General features: G+C 57.2%; 1 protein-coding gene across 3 annotated transcripts in view; it reads left to right on the forward strand.

The window, feature by feature from the left end:
• Positions 1 to 17,780, forward strand: part of PHACTR3 (phosphatase and actin regulator 3) — a 202,731-nt gene that overhangs the window by 118,547 nt on the left and 66,404 nt on the right. For all 3 annotated transcript variants that reach the window (XM_079129648.1, XM_079129647.1, XM_079129649.1), the window contains exons 2-4: positions 1,380 to 1,541; positions 4,950 to 5,027; positions 10,455 to 10,637. In XM_079129648.1, the coding sequence (XP_078985774.1) occupies positions 1,380 to 1,541; positions 4,950 to 5,027; positions 10,455 to 10,637 (423 nt within the window). The remainder of the gene's footprint in view (positions 1 to 1,379; positions 1,542 to 4,949; positions 5,028 to 10,454; positions 10,638 to 17,780) is intronic.

A 17,780-nucleotide genomic window follows, 5' to 3' on the forward strand; every position in this document is an offset into this window, starting at 1 on the left:
GTCAGGCACTGTCCTTCCCTGCTCCCCAGCCCCTCTGCTTGGGGAACTCTGGGACCTGCAGAGGTCAGAGGTCAGAGGTCCCAGCCCTTCTCACAGGTGGCCATCAGGTGACTTCACCTGGGTGTGGAAGGCTGCAGGGACTCAGGCAGGAGTGTGTGTGCGGGGCGACCCTGGACAAGGTTGGGCTCACGCGCAGGCCTGGGACTTCCACCCAAAGGACACTGGGAGCTTGATCGGGAGCCTGGGTGGGACTCGGGCCCTTGTCACTATTGGAGGGAACGTCCCTTCCCTGTCTCAGGAGGATTTGCCACAGTGGTGGCCTGGACTGTTCCAGACTGCGTCGGTCGATGGGATGGCGTCCACACTGAGCAGCTGGAGGCCACGCTGGTCATGCCCTGAGTTTTCCTCCAACTCCGCCACTCCACTAGCTGAACTTCCGTTTCTAACTCGACTTCCCGCAGCCGCCGTGCTGAGGCGCCGTCTCCCTTCCCAGTGCCCCCCGTGTGCACGTGCCAGCACGTGCTGCACACAGCCCCTCGCACACGCTGGCCGTTCTGACCCAGCAGTGGACCCCAGGTGAAGGACCACTCCTTGGCCCATTGCTAGGGAAGGACGTGGGGACTGCCGCCAGTCTCTTGCCTAAGGAGCCACCCTGCCAGCAGCTCTCTGGGACATCCATCTGTATATGTCCCACAGAATCTACCAACGTGGCCTAGTTTCTCCAGCAAGGAGGGGATGGAAAGGCCACCACTTCCTTCTGTCCATTCATGGACTGGCTCCTTCTGCAGCTGTTTGCTGAGGCATCCGATGGGCAGGCCCTGTCCGGGGTCTGCAGCTGTGCTAGGCCTGCATTCTGTCCTTGGGGAGCTGACAGTCTGGCAGAAGGCGTGCCCAGTGGGACCTGTAGCTCCTTTGCCTGCACAGATGGCCTCAGGAGTGGAAGACAAAGGTCTGGCTCTGGTAAAAGGCTTCCTGGAGGAGCTAGTTTATGGAACAGAGAAAAGCTGGGAGAAAGAGCAGCATGGATGGCAAGCACAGCATGAGCAAAGGCCCTGGGGCAGGGGATGTCTCATGGTAGAGTCAGGCAGTCTTTAATCACCATGGTGGAAGGCAGAATTGGGAGAGGGCAGCCCATGGCTGTGGGGAGCTCAGAGGGAGTGTCCCCACAGAAGGGGAATGGAGTGTGCCCACGTGTGAGCTGGCACTGCCCTGTGTGTGCACCTATCAGGAGCCCCAGAGTGTCCACTGCTTTGATGACCCTCCTGTGCTCTAGGCTTTGGGACTCACTGGTAGCCCCTCGCGGTGAGGGAGTTGCTGGGTCCCCAGCAGCCAGGTAGCATGGGGGCCGCTTGAGACCCTCCCTTGGTTTGATCTTCCAGATGAGATGGACCAAACTCCCCCCGTGCGTTCTGAGTATCTGGTCTCAGGGATTCGAACTCCCCCCGTGCGGAGGAACAGCAAACTGGCCACCCTGGGCAGGATCTTCAAGCCTTGGAAATGGAGGAAAAAGAAAAATGAAAAACTGAAGCAGACAACTTCAGGTAAGGCCCGGGAGGGCCCCCGAGCTCTGGCTGGGGCAGCCCCCCAGGGCTGCATGGAACTGTCTCCCCGGCTCCCTCTCAGGAGGGCCTCTGAGGACCAGAAGCTGCTCAGCCTCCCTCTGGGCACCTCCCTTAAGCAGCCACCTTGCTGGGGTCACCACAAAGAGACACATGCCCAGACCCAAGGTACACACAGTCACTGGGGCCTTGCTAAGGGGCTCTGACTCAGTGCAGGGCGAGGCTGGACTGGGCCATCACGCTGGAGCCCAGCAGCAAGCGCACAGCCCACCAGATTCCACCATGGTCCTCGCCCTCCCACGCCCATAATCTCACCTGGATGAAGTAGGCAGAGGCCTGGGTGTGACAGACCTGGGTTAGACCTAACTGTTTCTAGGAGCTCCCTAGGTGATTCTGAGGTGGAGGCCACATTGAGGGGCCTCAACACCTTCAGGTTGCTCTTCTTGTGGGAAGACAAAGCCAATCTACTCCAGTGCCTCTGCTCTGACTAGGTACACCTGTCCCAGTGCCTCCCACCAAAGGATCCAGAAGGTTCCCACACTCACTCAGGCTGCATCCTTGCCACACACCTTGCCAGTCCCAGCTCTGTGGGAAGTTGGGTTGCGCCGGGTTGTCCCATTGCCCCTTCCTCCACGGAACCCACCACAGGCAGGTGGCCCCAAGGTGATGACAAGACCCAAGAGACCAGGTGTCAACAGAGCACTGTGCCCCCCCTGCAGGGGCAGCCCTGTTGTGTGATCCTGCCCGCCAAGGGGTGAGGAAACAGGCGGGGCCTGGGGAAGGCAGTCCCTCAGGGCCAGGACGTGCTCTGGGCAGGAGAGGCTCTGGCTGGACACCTGAAGGAGCCCAGCACTGCAGTCCCCAGAGGCCACTGTCTGGGCTGCTTGCCACGAGCTGGCCGGGGGCCATGTGCAAGGTTACTGCTCTGGGGAGCTGGTCCTGGGCCTCAGGGAGCCTGGTGAGGGCCACCCCTGGCCATTGCCTCTGCCACTCTGGGCTCCACTTTGCTCCCCGGCACAGACTCCAGGACTTGGAGGTGGTGGGGACAAAGTCAGCATGCCCTGGGGTGGGCACTGTGGCTGCGGAGACCCTCACCCTCGTTTTCAGTCTGTGAAATTACTTTTTAATTCCTCTATTTATTTCTTTTTGGTCTGGAGCTTGAACTCAGAGCACTTGACCACTGAGCCACATCCCAGCCCTGTTTTGCATTTTATTTAGAGACAGGGTCTCACTGAGCTGCTTAGCACCTCACTTTTGCCGAGGCTGGCTTTGAACTTGCCGTCCTCCTGCCCCCCCCTCCCGAGTCGCTGGGATGACAGGCATGTGCCACCGCACCTGGCTCAATTACTTTTTAATGAAGAGGTCGACCAACGATTTCTCTCTGCCAAGAATGAAAAGAAACAGGTGTCATCATTGACGACTCCCCAGCCCCTCCTGTGTGCTGGGTGCACAGGACACGGGAGATGCAGACCTGCCGTGCGCACAGTGCAGAGGCCCAGCCTTGGGAGGCCTGACCTCCTGGGCTCATTGCCTTCAACCGTGAGGACCCCGGGCCCTGTGGCTCCCCCCAGTGCTGTGTTGAGGTGTCAGGGTACTCCAGGGACCCTGGGAGGACATGAAGGGTCTCAAGGGTAATACCTGCAGCATCCCCTCAATGTATATGGGGTATTTGATTCAGTGGGTCGAATCCCTGACGTCGCAGGTGACGTGGTCGGGAGGAGATGCAGTGAAGACGGGGGCAGGGCCAGGCGGGGCTCAGGGGCTCCTGCCAACACCGGTTGCAGAACAAGAGGTGGCATCCGAGCCGTCTGCCCCGGTGGGTGCCTCCAGCCTGCTCCCCCACTTTGAAGGACTGATGTCCCCACCCCCTGGGGGACAGACCTCCCCCCACCCAGCTGCCTCTTTGGGTCTTTGGAAGGACCCAGAGACAGTGGAGGCGAAGTCCTATGTCCACACCTGGCCACAGGGAGCAGCCGAGTCGCTGCTGGGCTCAGAGCCCCTCTGTCGGGGGTGTGTGTCACACCATCTCCATTACACCCCCAAGCTCAGAGTTCAGGGTGCCGGCGTTGGCCACACATCCAGCATCTGGACCTGCTGAGACACAGAATCTATGTTCCCTTCTGGAAAACGCCTCTCCCTGCTGCGTTTGGTTCCCTGCTCGACCTATACCCTGGCAGCCCCAGATACGCTGCTTTCCCCAGAGGACCCCCAGGACCCCTCCCCCAGCACGCTCCCACCTGTAGACAGGTGTTGTCCATCCTGCCCAGTGTGTGGTCTGACTGCTGCTGCCTGGGCGCGGTAGGCGCTCCTCCTGGGTTGGCACTGTGTGGGATTCCTGGTGTCCTCGCTGCACCCAGACCTCAGGTCCTTGAAGGTGGCTGACTTGGCCTTGCCCCCTGGGGGCCTCCAGCACCTAACCCTGCCCAGGTAGAAATTAACCAATCCATTGTCCTCACCTGGTTGCCTCTGCCGCCTCCGCTTGTCAATGAGCTGGGTGAAGCGGCCGCCCTGCTTGTCCTGAACACCTGGCGGCCCAGCACGCTGCGCGAGGGGAGCCTGCGGGCTTCGCCATCTGCTCGAGAGCAGGCACCTTGATCTTCCAGAGCGAGCAGCCCAGTGATTACGTAACTGTGTTTGGAAACGGGGGTTCACCTGTAGGCAAATGGAAAGGGAAAGGGGGATCCGGGAGTGGGTGGAGACTGCCCGGAGCCGTTGGGACAGCCCTTGAGCTGCGGGAATGGGTTCTGCCCTGGGCTGGGTACCCGGCCATCCTGACGGAGGAACGGGTGCAATTTGGTGAGTCGGGGTCAGGGGAGGGACCTGAGACTGACCCCCTCCCTCCCGCCCTGCCCCTCTGGGGAATTCTTTGGAGTCTGCTGACCTGGGTCTGCTAGAGAATCACCCCCACCCCAAGGAGAGATGCTCGGAAGAGTGTGCAGACAGACATTAAGGGTGGGGTCTTAGCAGGGGTCCTCAGCAGAGGCTAAGGTGACACTAAGGGTGGGGTCTTAGCAGGGGTCCTTAGCAGAGGCTAACATGAGCCAGCCTCACTACAGACAGGTCCCCGGGGCACTGGGGGCAGCGGGGGCCTCGTTCCCCAGCTGGTAAGCTGGGGGTTGACGGGGGTGGGGTTGGTTCAGAGGAGGGTGTAGTGTGTGCAGGTGACACAGGTGAGTCACAGGAGAGGCTGCTGCTCTGGCCGTCAGGCACACCGCTCCGCAGGTTGCTTGGGCATGTGGAACAGCTTCCTCTCCTGCCGGCGAACCAGGCCCTGCATGCCAGGCACCTGCCATCCCACTGTCTGTGAAACCTGAGGTGGGCATTGCTGTGACCTGGATGGCCCTGTGAGGTCCCCGTCCGTGACTCACATGGACATTTGTGTCCGTGCAGCCCTGGAGAAGAAGATGTCCAGCAGGCAGGGCCGCGAGGAGCTCATCAAGCAGGGGCTTCTGGAGATGATGGAGCAGGGTGAGTAGGGGGGGCACTGGGTGGGGGTCGCTGTGCCGGGCACCCAGCCAGGCAGCCACCTGGGAAGCCCCTCAGGACAGAATGAACGTCAGAGGCGTCCTGTGGCCAGATGTGGGGTTTGCAGCCTCCGAGGTTGGAGAAATGCCCCAGAGTCGGGACCAAGGGCAGCAGTGGCCCTCAGGGAGCAGAAGGGCACCTCCCAGCCACTGGGACGCACACCCTTTCCTGGGGATGTCTGGCAGCAGGGTGAGGAGGGGGGTCCAGGCTCCTCTTGGCTCCTCCAAAATGGTAGCGTGGGTTTGGATTGTTCTACGTTTTCCCAGCCCCAGTTTGGGCAAGTTGTCCCTACTTCTGCCACCGCTTCCATGTAGCAAGCGTTTGGCACACATGGTTGTGCCCAGTGTGCACTGCCTCATCTTTGGGGTGCAGGTGAGGGCTGTGGTCCCCCAGTCTGTCCAGCAGGTTCCATCTCGGTGGTGTGCACGTGGCCCTCTGTTTACACAAGGCTGATCATTATTGCCAGCACATTAATTGAACAGAATCCTTTAGTTTCCAAGTTTCCTTTTCATGAGGGATTTCAACTGGTGTCGGGCACCCGGCTCAGATCCGGACACCCTTTGTGCCTTCTAGTCTGAGAAATCTTGGTTAGGGGTTTTCACAACCCCTCTACTACTTGGAAATCTCTTTAGCACTGGACCTAGCTCTTGCCCCCTCACTGAAGCCCCCCAGAGCAAGTTCCCTCAAGTTTGTATGAATGTGTTGATTCCTACCTCCCCCTTCCTGCTTTAAAATAGGACTAGCGCCTTTGCAATTTGGTCCAAGTAATTTCTCCAGAAATTAGGAGAGAAGCTCATGGAGTCCATCCAGATTGTGTACAACCAGCCTGTAGCTCACAAACCCGGCTGCGGCCCAGGCTTCTGCCACCCTTTGCCTCCCGAGGTTCATAGTGGAGGGGTCGATTGTGCATGTCGGGGGTGGCGTCCTCCAGATCCCTCGACACCACCAGGACCCCCCATCTGCAAGGAAAGCCTGACCGTGAGTCCCTGGCACTTGGACCTTTCATGCTCTATTCGGACTTGGATTTGGTGGAGTTTCATTTCTGAAATTCAAGTCAGGACTCTGAGTTTGGATGGAACCCAAGTGCCAAACTATGGCATTTAGATTATGTTGCCAAAGGCTTTATCTGGATCTTGGGGAGGGAAAGGGGAAAGAGAAACGATGAGTCTGTTCATCATCTAGTCAAAAAAAATGTTAGTTTTGATGAATGAGGAAGATGTAAAAATGTAGATTCAATGCTTGTCAAAAATTAATTTTTGAATGAGTTAAGAGGAGAGTTTTTAGGAGGAGTGCAGTTGATTTTTTAAACTCTGAATTTTTGTCAGATGATTGTGTTGGATGAAGTGGGGACAGAGGCCAGTGGCAGTGTCTGCGGGTCAAGGGTGGGCCCACCTTTGTGGGAAGGGTCAGGTGTTGAGTCTTCTAGGCCGTGGGGCTGCGTCAGTCTGCCTTACGTTACCGTGCTGAAATGCCCAGGCGGGCTAATGTGTAAGGAGGTTTACCAGCTCACGTCGTGGAGGTCAGAGGGCAAGGTGCTAGTGTTGGCTCAGCTCTGGAGATGGCCTTCTTGCCAGCAGAGTTCTCAGATGGCACACAGAGCTCCATGGCAAGGGAGGCAGAGAGCCTCTGTGTCTGTCCGGTCTCTCTCCCTCTTGGGAGGGCCCCAGAATCCAATCAAGGGCCTCACCCTGATGCCCTTACCAAAGTCCCCATCAACACACCACAGTCAGATTGTTTTGAATCTCTTAATACCTTTAATATGTGCTTTGGGGGCCGAGCTCCTGCCTGGGTTTGCAGGGACCCTACAGTCAGTCTCAACCACCCGTCTCTGCTGTCACAGGGCAAAAATAGCCATGGACGGTACCTACGTGTGTGGGCATGGCTGTGTGCCAATAAACCTTTATTTATAGATGCAGAAATTTGAATTTCAAATAATTTTTATGAGTCACGAACTGTTTTTTCTTATTTCCCAACCATTTGAAGCTATAGAATCCATTCTTAGCCTGGGGCCACAGGGAATAGGCGGAGGCTGCCTCGGGGCGCCAGGGCGCCCTTTCCAACCCCCGCCTGCTCTTTCCCTCTCGCTGAGCGATGGTGCAGCAGGAGCAGGAGTGGCCACCAGGGCCATCTCTGTCCCCGAGAGTGAGCATGCACGATCCATCAAGGGTGCAGAGCCTCAGTGGGTGTCTGCCATGTTGGCTGCCGAGGATACAGGTGGGCAGGTAGTGTTCTCCCAGGGCACACGCTCCTGTGGGGCACAAGACTGGGGAATTCCACGATTCAAACAAAGTCCGAACCAAGAAGAGGAAGGCACAGGAGGGCACAGAGCACCCTAAGAACAGGAGTCGGGGCCCCCTGGTCAGAGGCCTGGGCTGTGCCTTTGTCCAGCGGGCAGGAGGGACACAGGTTGGCTCCGAGAGTCTGCTGCACGTGAGAATCACCTGGCAGCCATGATGGCCCCTGTTATTGGGCATCATTCAATGAGACCTTCTCAGACCTGTGTGGGCCAGTCCTGCAGAAGCTCCCAGCTGACTCCAGCTTCCCGCCGGAGGGTTGAGAGGCAAGAGGTCAGGAAGTGGGGGGTGTCCAACCCGAGGGAGCAAGGCCCAGGGCTCAGTGAAGGGGAGTCCTGAGTGGGTGGGCTTGGAGGGTAGGAGAGAGGCCTGGGCATGAGAAGCCTTTCTCTTCCCTGCCCCCCACCCGGCTTGGGTGACAGACTTGCCCAGGGGACCCCAGCTGTGGGAGCCTGTGCTGGCCCAGGCGAAGGGGGCCACAGTGAGCTTGCCCTTATCTGTGAGCAAGGCCAGAGTGTCTCCTGGGCACATCGGGATGGACAGAAGCCCAAGGACTGCCCCTGGTGGGGTGGCTTAAGTTCTCTGTGGCGTATTCTTCTGGTAGACCTGCCGCCACAATAAGCTAGGTACAGAACACACTCAGATGTTGGAGGCCTCTGAGGAAATCCCTGGAAACAGGGCAAGGTCCCTATTTAGTTTGTCCAGGTGCTGGGGGCACCAAGATGCCCTTCCACATTGATGGCAGCTGGCAGCCTGGGGTGTCTCCCAGTTCAGGGGAGCATTCTGCTACCTCCGGGAAGGGGAGGGGTGTGAGGGCCGAGGCTCTGCCTCCTGTCCCCAGGGTGAGAGCAGTCCGTGTCTTGGGTTTTCCTGGGTTTGGGTTAATGAACCAGTCCTCAGCCACCACCTTCTCCCAGCAAGGAGAGACCAACATGTGGCCTTGGGCGCCCCCCTGTGGCCGGCTGCCACACTCAGCCTGCCTGCCTTGTGGCCAGGCCTGCAGACAGGGAGGCCCAGGGAGAGTACTGCCCAGCATCCTTGGTGGCCCCAAGAACTCAAATGTGAGCTTCATTGGCCAGACAAACCCCAGAGTGTCCTGTGGCTTGCACACAGGACAGGTGAACACAGGCATGCATGCCCACCACCCTGGGGTTGCCCAAGCAGCAGCTGGGCAGCTGGCAGTACGAGCTGGGCCCCGGGCAGGGCTGGCAGGACAGAGCGCACTGGGCCCGGGGTGGGGGGCTGCGTCCACACGACTTTCACTGTCCTCAGCAGAGGCTCTCTGACGCTGTCACTGGGTGTGTCCTAGGAACCCCCCAGGGCCACTCCTTCCTGCAGTCTGCTCATCTGCTGGGACCCTGGAACGCCTGTCTGCGGCATGGTGAGGCAGATGAATGACATGGGTCAGTCGCACTTGGGAAGGGGAAGGTGACCTTCCCCACCCTGTCTCCTCCTCCAAAACGTCTGTGACCAAGGACAGAGCAGACTCTCTGGTGTGGAGGTCCCCAGCCCAACCCAAAAGGACAGGAGCCTGCACAGTCACCTGTGTGGAGAGTCTCCTATCCCTGAACGACTTCCCTCTGTCTTCCTGTGTGCACTGACTCTGCAGTTTCTTAAAAAATTTAAGGAATGTCACACCCTGTCATGAGATGTGTACCTGGGTGCTGTGTGCAGTGACCTGGGAGTCACGGGCTCCTGGGGACTGGACAGTAACAGTTGGAGTCTGGTCCCTTTGTCATGTTGTACACAGAGGCACACGCATGGGTGCACACACGTGCTTCCCTGCCTGGGTGTGCACGCTCGTGTGCATGTCTGTGGCGGCTGCTCACTGTGGATCTGCCTGGCCAGAGGGAGCCTGCGGCCGTGAGTGAGAGGAGCAGGGCTGAGCCACCCGCCCCACAGCCCCAACCAGCGTCTCCTAGCAACGGCCTGGCACCAGGGCTATTTTGGGAATGAACTTCTCATTGAGTATGATTCTGGGCTGGCGCTCCGAGTGCAACCCAGAGGGACCCAGCAACGTGGCTGAGCAAGTGGGAGACTCTAGACCTGCAAGGACGTGGGGGCTTCATGATGCTGGAGACAGCAGCCCTTCCAGGTCCGTGTCCTGCCCACCTTATTTTGTGGGGGTGACGGTGGTGGAGATGGGCCTGAGAGCAGTGATGGGCCTGTTCTAGGAGCTGGCATGGGTGCCTGTAAGTGCAGGCCGCTGCCCAGGCCACACAGGGCGTGGGGCGGCTCAGGTAGGGCAGGGCCTGCTGCCTGCCTGCTCTGGGGGATCAGGGAGGTCAGTCCAGGGCCAGGCCCTCCCTCAAGCCTCCTAGGGGCCTCTTGTCACCCCTCCTGGGAAGGCTGCTGCCTGGCCCAGAAATTCCCTCCTCTGTGCCCCTGAACCCTTGGTCTGCCCCTTTCCTGGGCTCGGATACCACTGTGGCCATCCCTGCAGTCTCTGCTGAGAGTCTGTGTGGAGGCAAGGGTGGCACCTTGCTAACCAACCTCCCCCTGCCAAGCACAAAGTAGGTAATCGCAAGAGTCCGCCCCATAGGTGACTCAAGCCTGATGGCCGGTGAGGAAAGGAACTATTCTGTCACCATGCTAGTGGCACGTGGTAACCCTGCCGCCCGCGGCACCCAGCAGTCTGGGTTTGTTCCACTGTCTGGGGTGGCCCCAGGTCTCCTCCTGGTGCCCGTCCTTGGGGCGAGGGCCGAGGGGCAAGAGGGAGCAAGTAAGAGCCCCGCAGGCACTTTCAGAAAAAGCCAGTTGGCACCCCCAGCCAAGCAAGCCAGCAGGCAGCAGGCAGGACCAGAATAGGGCACCACAAAGACCCAGTGCAAGAGGGTGGACGTAGGTGGGGTTCATCCAGTGTCCCACAGGGGTTGGAGTCATAGAGGGCACACGGAAACCAGGGGCTGATGTGCATGGGGTGCCTGGGCTGGTCTGGGAGTACAGATGACGGGAGGAGCTCCCCAGGGAGGGCGGGCACAGGGCCTGGATGGCACAGTCCCAGGAAGTCCTTCCACAGGAATAAAAGGACATCGGAGAGAGGCGTGGCCTGGCTGACGGCTCAGTTTCCTTGCAGATGCTGAAAGCAAAATGAGCAGCCCCGACGGAGGTCCCCAGTCCACACAGAGCGAACCGTCCACTCCCAAGCAGGAGACGCTGACTGCAAATGACGTTCAGCCAGGAAGTCCCCTGGCCACTGGGGCCGACCAGGCTTCCCCAGATGAGCCACTGCCTTCGGACGCCCATTTGGACAATGCAGGTACTGGCTAGAGACCCTGCGGGCTGAGCTGCTCCTAGGACGATCATTAGCCTGGGTGGCGACCGGGGTCCCCACCAGGCTCAGGCGTAGCCGGCGTGGAGCACTGTTCTCAGACGGCTGCTCCTGGTCCCGCCACACACACCACACAGCTGGTGTAAACTTTAGAAGGACTGTGTTCCTGTCTCCTCCCAAGCCTGGCGCAGCTGTGAGTTGCTAAACACATTCACGGGTGACCTTTCTAGTATGTGTCTTTGTGGTCTCAGTGGGACTTTTGGGAAGACTCTGAAGGGGGAGTGTCTGGGATGGGGCGTTTCAGCTGACCCCAGGACAGCAGGGTAGAAGATCCGTGGCCTTCTACGAGGCTGGGCAAAGCTCTCCCAGTGCCCGGGCAGCTTCCTGAGGCAGCCAGAGTCCCGAGGCTGGCCAGTGGCTCTCCCTGCAGAGTGCTGCGGTGGGGGTGGGCAGGGGGACGCCCATCGTGCACGGGGGAGGGGTGCAGGTTCATTGCTGTGCACTCTGCTTCTCCTTGTGGGTCCTGAGCCCCTGGGGACGTGAGTGACTTCACAGGGGTGGCACAGGGACAGACTGGGAAGACATTTCAGTAGTGTCTACGTTCATTGCTTAGCACAAGGGGTCTCCGCCAGGCTCGCAGGAGGGTTTCCTTATGTGAGTTCACTTAGAGCAGAACCCACCTTCTGAAGCAGGAAGTACGGGGCTCCACGCCCCCACCTCCAGCTTCCGCTTCCCGATGGCTGCTCACTCCTTAGGGACGCAGTTGGGTCCTCACGCCCCCGGTGATCATGGCTACGTGGACAGTTGTGTTCAGGGTGTGTGCTCTGTGGGCAGCTGCCCTTTGTCTGTGGCCAGGTCCCCTTGTTCATCCTGGAAACAGCCCCAGGAGACCAGCATGTCCCAGGATGAAAAGGAGGCAGGCAGGCTGAGTGAGTCCCCCAAAGACAGATGGGACAGTGAGGGCGCCGTCTCTGACCACAGGCCGCGGCTGATGTGGGATACTGTGTGACTACAGGCAAGTCCTGTAACCTCTCTGAGCTTGTTTCATGAACTATAAAGTAAGAATGTCACACGAACCTCGCAGGGCTGCTCAAATTGACCAGGCTATCCCCAGAAAACACCCCGCTCAGCCCTGGTGCTCACTGGCACTCAAAAAGTTTTGCCTGTCTTGTGTTGAACCATCATTACTGCCCTTGTCCTTATGGTCACTAGCTTTTGGACACGTGGTCTCTGGTGGCCTATGGACACACCCTGGGAGGCAGTGCCCCTACTGGCTGTGTGTCCTTGGATGTGGGGCCACCTGCATCTTGCTACTGAGCTGGGGCGGCCGGTGATCTTGCCCCACCCTGCAGGCCCTGGTTCTGTACCAGGAGGGTTGTCCATGGCAAGCAGCTCTGGGTCTGCATTTAGAAGCTCAGCCCTGCAGAGACACTTCAGTGAGGGAACAGGTCGACAACGCACAGGTAGTAAACACTGTTTTAAACGTTGGCTTGACATGTTTTTGAATGTTTAAAAAAAATCACAATCCACATGTGAAATTTCTTTTGGACCATCAAAGTCGAGGCCCCACAGGGCCTGTTTACCCGGCCACAGTGCCTGAGTGGAGCAAGGCCCCCCTGCAGATGGGATCTTCTCTGTGTGGGCTTGCTTAGCGTCCTCTTCTGGGAAGGTTAGGGACCTGGCCTTAACTTTTACCTTTGGGATGGGCCTATGGAGGTAATGAGGTAGTCACTGCTGGCAAGTTAGGACCTGAGGTCTCTGAAGCCTCCTGTTTCAGATCTTGGGAGGACAACCGTTAGTCCAGTACTGTCCTCTCCCATTCTCACATCCTACGTCTCAGCACCCAAGGGAGCTGCCCACACCTGGACCCAGGCCCTCTGCATTGAAACTAATTTCGTAAAAGACAGATGTCACCCAATGGCAGAGGAAACAGATCCCAAGCAAATGAGTCATTGCAGTGCCCAGCTTCTATCCCTGACCTTGGGCCAATTCATGCGATGCCCTGTGGGCCAGTCTGCGCTTGGAGCCCTGGCCTCTCTCCAGTGTGCTCTCTGCTATTCCAGACAATTGGCTGGTTTTTGAAAGCCAAGGAAAGTGAGCTTCCTTCTCATAAAAATCAAACCTTCCATGAACTTCCCTGGGTTGGGGCGAGGGGTCTTGGAAAGTGGGAAGGCCACCCCTGGCTGGCAGGTGCTTCCCTTCAGCCGGGTAGCAACACCTGAACCTGGGCTGCTGTTTGCATGTGCCCCAACCACGGTGTGTGCAGGACAGTGCGTCCAGACACTGCAGAGACCTTGGGAAGAGACAGCCGTCAAAGAGGCTGGCAGTCATTGTGATTCAGGGTGGCTGGGCTTCTGTGTTTGGGAGATGATTTCTCTGGGTCTGGTTCAGATGCTGCAGCACCAGTGGCCAATCACTCCCTGTGACTCTTGGGAGGAGCTGGCGTTTTAACATTCGGGGAACAGTATCCTATTCAGTACTGTGTGGCTGGGCAGGGCCCACCTGGCGTTCCCACAAGTACACTAATAAAAAGAAGTGGCACTGGTGAGCATGTTCTGCATGCACTGAATTATCTTGTGACCGTCTGATATATTGTACATAAAACGGGCCCAGGGAGGTAAGTCATTCTCCCAAGGCCACAGCACAGACAACTGGGGTTTGAGTTTCTTTTTCTTTTTTTTTTTTTTTTTTTTTTTTTAATTACATGAGGTCTTGCTAAATTGCTTAGAGCCTTGCTAAGTTGCTAAAACTGACCCTGAACTTGCAATCCTCCTGCCTCATACTCCTTTGTCTCTGGATTACAGGCATATACCCCCATGCCTGTCTCTGTGGTTTGCTCTTAACCACAGCATTCACACCCAAACTAGAGCCAAGTAGAAGATAAAACTTTGCTCTGCTTCTGAAATGCTCTGGAATGTGAGCCTTTTCTACAGCCTTGAACAGGAGCTTTTCAACTGCAAGCTGCAGGCCCGATCCTGCATGCTGCCCCTGACTGTGTGACCTTCAGGTGCTGCTAAGGGACTGGCACAGCAGGGAGGCCAAGAGGGTGCCCCCCTCTCTCTGTCCAGCACCTGCCTCCCACCCGCTCTCTGCCTGGAAGGGTGCACTGGATCCTGGACTTACTCCCAGAGGATCCAGATTTACTCTCTAGTGCAGTAGCCACTGGTTACCTGAGCAAATTAGAATAAAATAAAAGTTCCAGCACCCCAGGAACATCAGCCCATCCATTGTTCAGTGACCACTTGCAGTGAATGGCTACCCTTTGCACAAGGAGGAGACAGTTCTGTTGGGCAGTGCTGAGGGTAAGAAGTGACCCCATGGCCATGTTGGTGAGAAGTCAGGAGGGATTTAGCTATTTGTATTGGCCATGCCTTCCAGAGTTTTACATACCAACACACTATAATTGCAGCAAAGACCATATAATCCACGCGGAAAACATTTACCCTCTGGCCCTCTAGAGGGGATGGGCTTAGGAAGGGTGGAGCTTAGGGCCATCAGGGGACCATGGCTGGGGTCCAGACAGAGGTCCTGGCAACTCTCAGTGGATCAAGTGGATGTTTTTGAGATATTTTGGATGTAGAGTTTGTAGAACTTGACCACACGTTGGGTGTGAAAGGTGTAGAAAGGAGAAGACAAGGCCTGGTGGGCACCCAGTCCTGCTGCATGGTGGGCCAGGTGGCACTAAGCCTGGTGAGGTGTTCTGTCTTGCTTCAGGCTATGGCTGCAGCTCCTGGACCCCACTGGTGTTCAATCACATTCACAAGTTGAATTACTGCTGGACAAGTGAGGGAGGGTGGCCACCCGGGGAGGGCTTGTTCTGGGAAATCAAGAGCTGGGAGGGGGTGTGTCTTGTCATGCCTATTTGACCTCCAGATGGAGATGTCTGGGTGGCTATGAGTCCAGAGCTCAGGGGAGCAGTTAAGGGTCACCAGGGATGGGGGGAATTCTGAAGCCAGATGTCCAGGCATGGGATTGACTCATGAGAGGGAGGAGGGGGAGGAGGACCAAGGCTGGACTCCCAGGCAGCTAGGTACAGGGCAGAACTCACCAGGGCCTGAACATGTGTGACCAGCATGGAGACCAGGCAACAAGTGGGCAGGGAAGCTGTGGCTCAGCGAGGGTCAGTCCTCACCAGGGGGAGGAAGGGGGAGTAGGTGGCAGGGTTAGAGATGTAGTCTGAAGACCTGTTTGATAAGTTCAGTTTTCAAAGGAGCAGAGAATGTAGCCAAAGCTGGGGGTACATGAGGTCAGGAGGGTCTGGACTGGTTTTCAAATGGTAGATTGTTGTGACCTGAAGAAATGGAGACAGTGATAACAGAGGCCGGGGGGGGACAGTCTCTCACTGCTGCATGGGCACGTGGAATCGGCCAAATCCATGCTCTCTAGTGAAGACCTACTCACAGCACTGACACAGATGCAGGAGGACCAGTCGCTGACCTAGGAGTGAGGCCCCAAGCCCAGGTGCTCCGTTGCCCAGTTGGCCCTTTCCCTGGCTATGCCCCCACACAGACTTGTGTCCCAGTTGAAATGCTGATTCCAAGGTCCTGGGAAGACACTAGGACCCAGAGGACTGGATGGGCCTGTCCAGGCCTCCATTCTGCAGAACCCAGGCTGGGGCCATGACAATGTCACAACTGTGACTCTCACCTGGGCCTCCCTCCATCACAAAGCATGTCCCCTAAAAATGTGTGTAGTGCTTACCTAGATTAATGGTGCCAGCCTCAGGCACACTGTCCCCACGCACACTGTGTGGCAGTGTCTGTAGACACTGGGTTGTCTCACCTGGAGACACTACTGGCATCTGATGGTGTGAGGCCAGGGTTGCTGCTGAGGCTGAACACACCTTCCTGAAACAAGGAGGCCCATCCATCTGCTAAAATGATGCGCTCATGCTGGGCACGGTGGCGCCTGCCTGTAATCCCGGAGGCTTGGGAGGCTGAGGCAGGAGGCTCGCGAGTCCAAAGCCAGCCTCAGCAAAAGCAAAGCACTAAGATATTCAGTGAGATTCTGTCTATAAATAAAATACAAAATAGGGCTTGGGTGTGGCTCAGTGGTTGAGTGACCCTGAGTTCAATCCCTGGTACCCTCCCCTGCTCCAAAAAAAAAAAACAGAATTGCTCACTTGGCAGCCTGGCCCTTGGCTGCTCACACTGGGTAGGTGCCACATGGCTCCAGGTGCCCCTCCATGACCCTGTGCAGCTTCCACTCCTGAGGACAGGGATGGGTGCCCCTTGCAGGTACAGATAGGAAACTGAGGTACACAGAGGCAGAGAGCAAGACCCTCATCTGGAAGGGGTCAAGCACACACAGAAAGGGAGGCGTGCTGGAGACTGGCCTGGGTGAGGCCAGGAAAGCCATTCCTGTGTCTCTGTCCCTCATGACCAGAATCATACTGGGTGCCCAGTGTGACCTGTTCACCCAGATGGAATCAAAGCAAGAAGGTATGCAAAGGTCCAACCGTCAAAGCAGGTTCCAAGTGTGGGGCTCTCCACAGCCTCCATCAGCAAAGTGCCCACAACAGTGTGGGTTCTAGAAACGGGACTGTGGGATCTCGGGGGAGACCAGGCCATGCAGCTGCGAGCTCAAGCGCACCCCGTGCCTGCTGGTCCTGACCCTGAGCTTGGATGCTGAGGGCCTGGACGCTGAGCCTGTGTCCTGAGGGTCAGCATGTCTGCTGCCCTGTGCTGGTTTGCGTGAGGCAGGATCCCCAGCAAAACCCCAGGACTGGCGTCAGAGAAAATGGGCATGCCATGTACTCACCTGGGGCTTAACAGGGAAACCGCACAACTGTTTTTACCTAGAACACACAAAAGGCCTGTGTTATCAGGGAAAAGATTATAAAGTAAAATGACTCATCAGAATTGTGAACTTTAAAAGTTGCAGGTTACTGATGTGATACTGCATTATGTGTAATCAGAAAAATGGTAAATACATAAATACTCCATTTATGTATGATCTATCAAAATATATAAATGCATCTACTGCCATGAACAACTAATTAGAACAAATAAAACAAAATAATTAAAAATTTAAAAGAGGTTACAGTTCACTGGACACAATGACGCTCTTGAGTCCAGGAGTCCTGAAGTCCAGAAGTCTTAAAAAAGAAGCTTTGAGGACAGTTTGGTAATCGCAAGAAAATAAACTCCGAGTGTTTTCATTTGGACACCCATGCAGGACCAAGGTACAAGCCTGCTATGATGGCCAAGCTCGGTCCAGCCTCCTTCCTGGCAGCTGGGCCCCTGCATCTGTTCTGAGAGGCTCACCTGGAGTCGGGAGGGCCAGCCCTCAGAAGCAAAGCCCACATTCCGTGAACTTATCACAGGAAAGGGCCCAGCCTGAGAGCAAACTCTCCAGCGTAAGATGGTGGAGGCACAAAAGATGTAGCAGTGAGGGGTGTAGGCCTGTGCTGTGTATCTATGGCCTCCCTGGACACTCTCAGGGCAGGAAAGGGCAGGTGCCCTGTTCAGCCTCACTGCGACTTCAGCACCATGGACAGCGCAGGCTGAGCGCAAGACCTAGCAGCATTCAGAGACAGGGAGATCCCAGGCTGGCAGACACGATGGCCCGAGGACCACCCCACCAGGCTGCCAGATGCGCGGTGACAGTGTTGGCCTCTTCCTCAGGAGGTTCAGCAAGGCCCAAAGACGTTCATCACGTGCCTTCCGTGGGGCTTGGTACCTCGGGACGTGCTGAGGCAGGGAATGAGGGTGTGCCTGGGCCCAAGGGGCCACCTGTCGTCCCGTGTGAGGGACAGCAGGCTCGCATCTGGATTGGGGATCGAGAGGAGCCCTCACCTGAGGCCTCAGTTTACCCCATAAAGCTGCAGGTGAAGCTGTGCTACAGTTGAGGAAATGAGGGCTAGAGGCAGGAAAGGTCAGGGACACTGGGATCGGTTGCCTGAGGGAGGGAGGCCAGACTGGGCCCAGAAGTTCAATAGTCCCCCATGTCACTGTCCTCCTGCAGCATCTGGTATGGGAGGGGGCAGGTGGGCGGTGGCTTCACCAGAGGCAGGATTTCCCCAGGACTCAGTGCAAAGGAAGCTGGGCAAGGGACTTGGGACATTGGTGACTTGCATTGGTGGCTTGCGGTTGAAATGGTGGACAGTGCTGGGCATGGTGGCATGTGCCT

Source organism: Sciurus vulgaris (assembly GCF_902686455.1).
Source record: "Sciurus vulgaris genome assembly, chromosome: 2".
Taxonomy (NCBI): domain Eukaryota; kingdom Metazoa; phylum Chordata; class Mammalia; order Rodentia; family Sciuridae; genus Sciurus; species Sciurus vulgaris.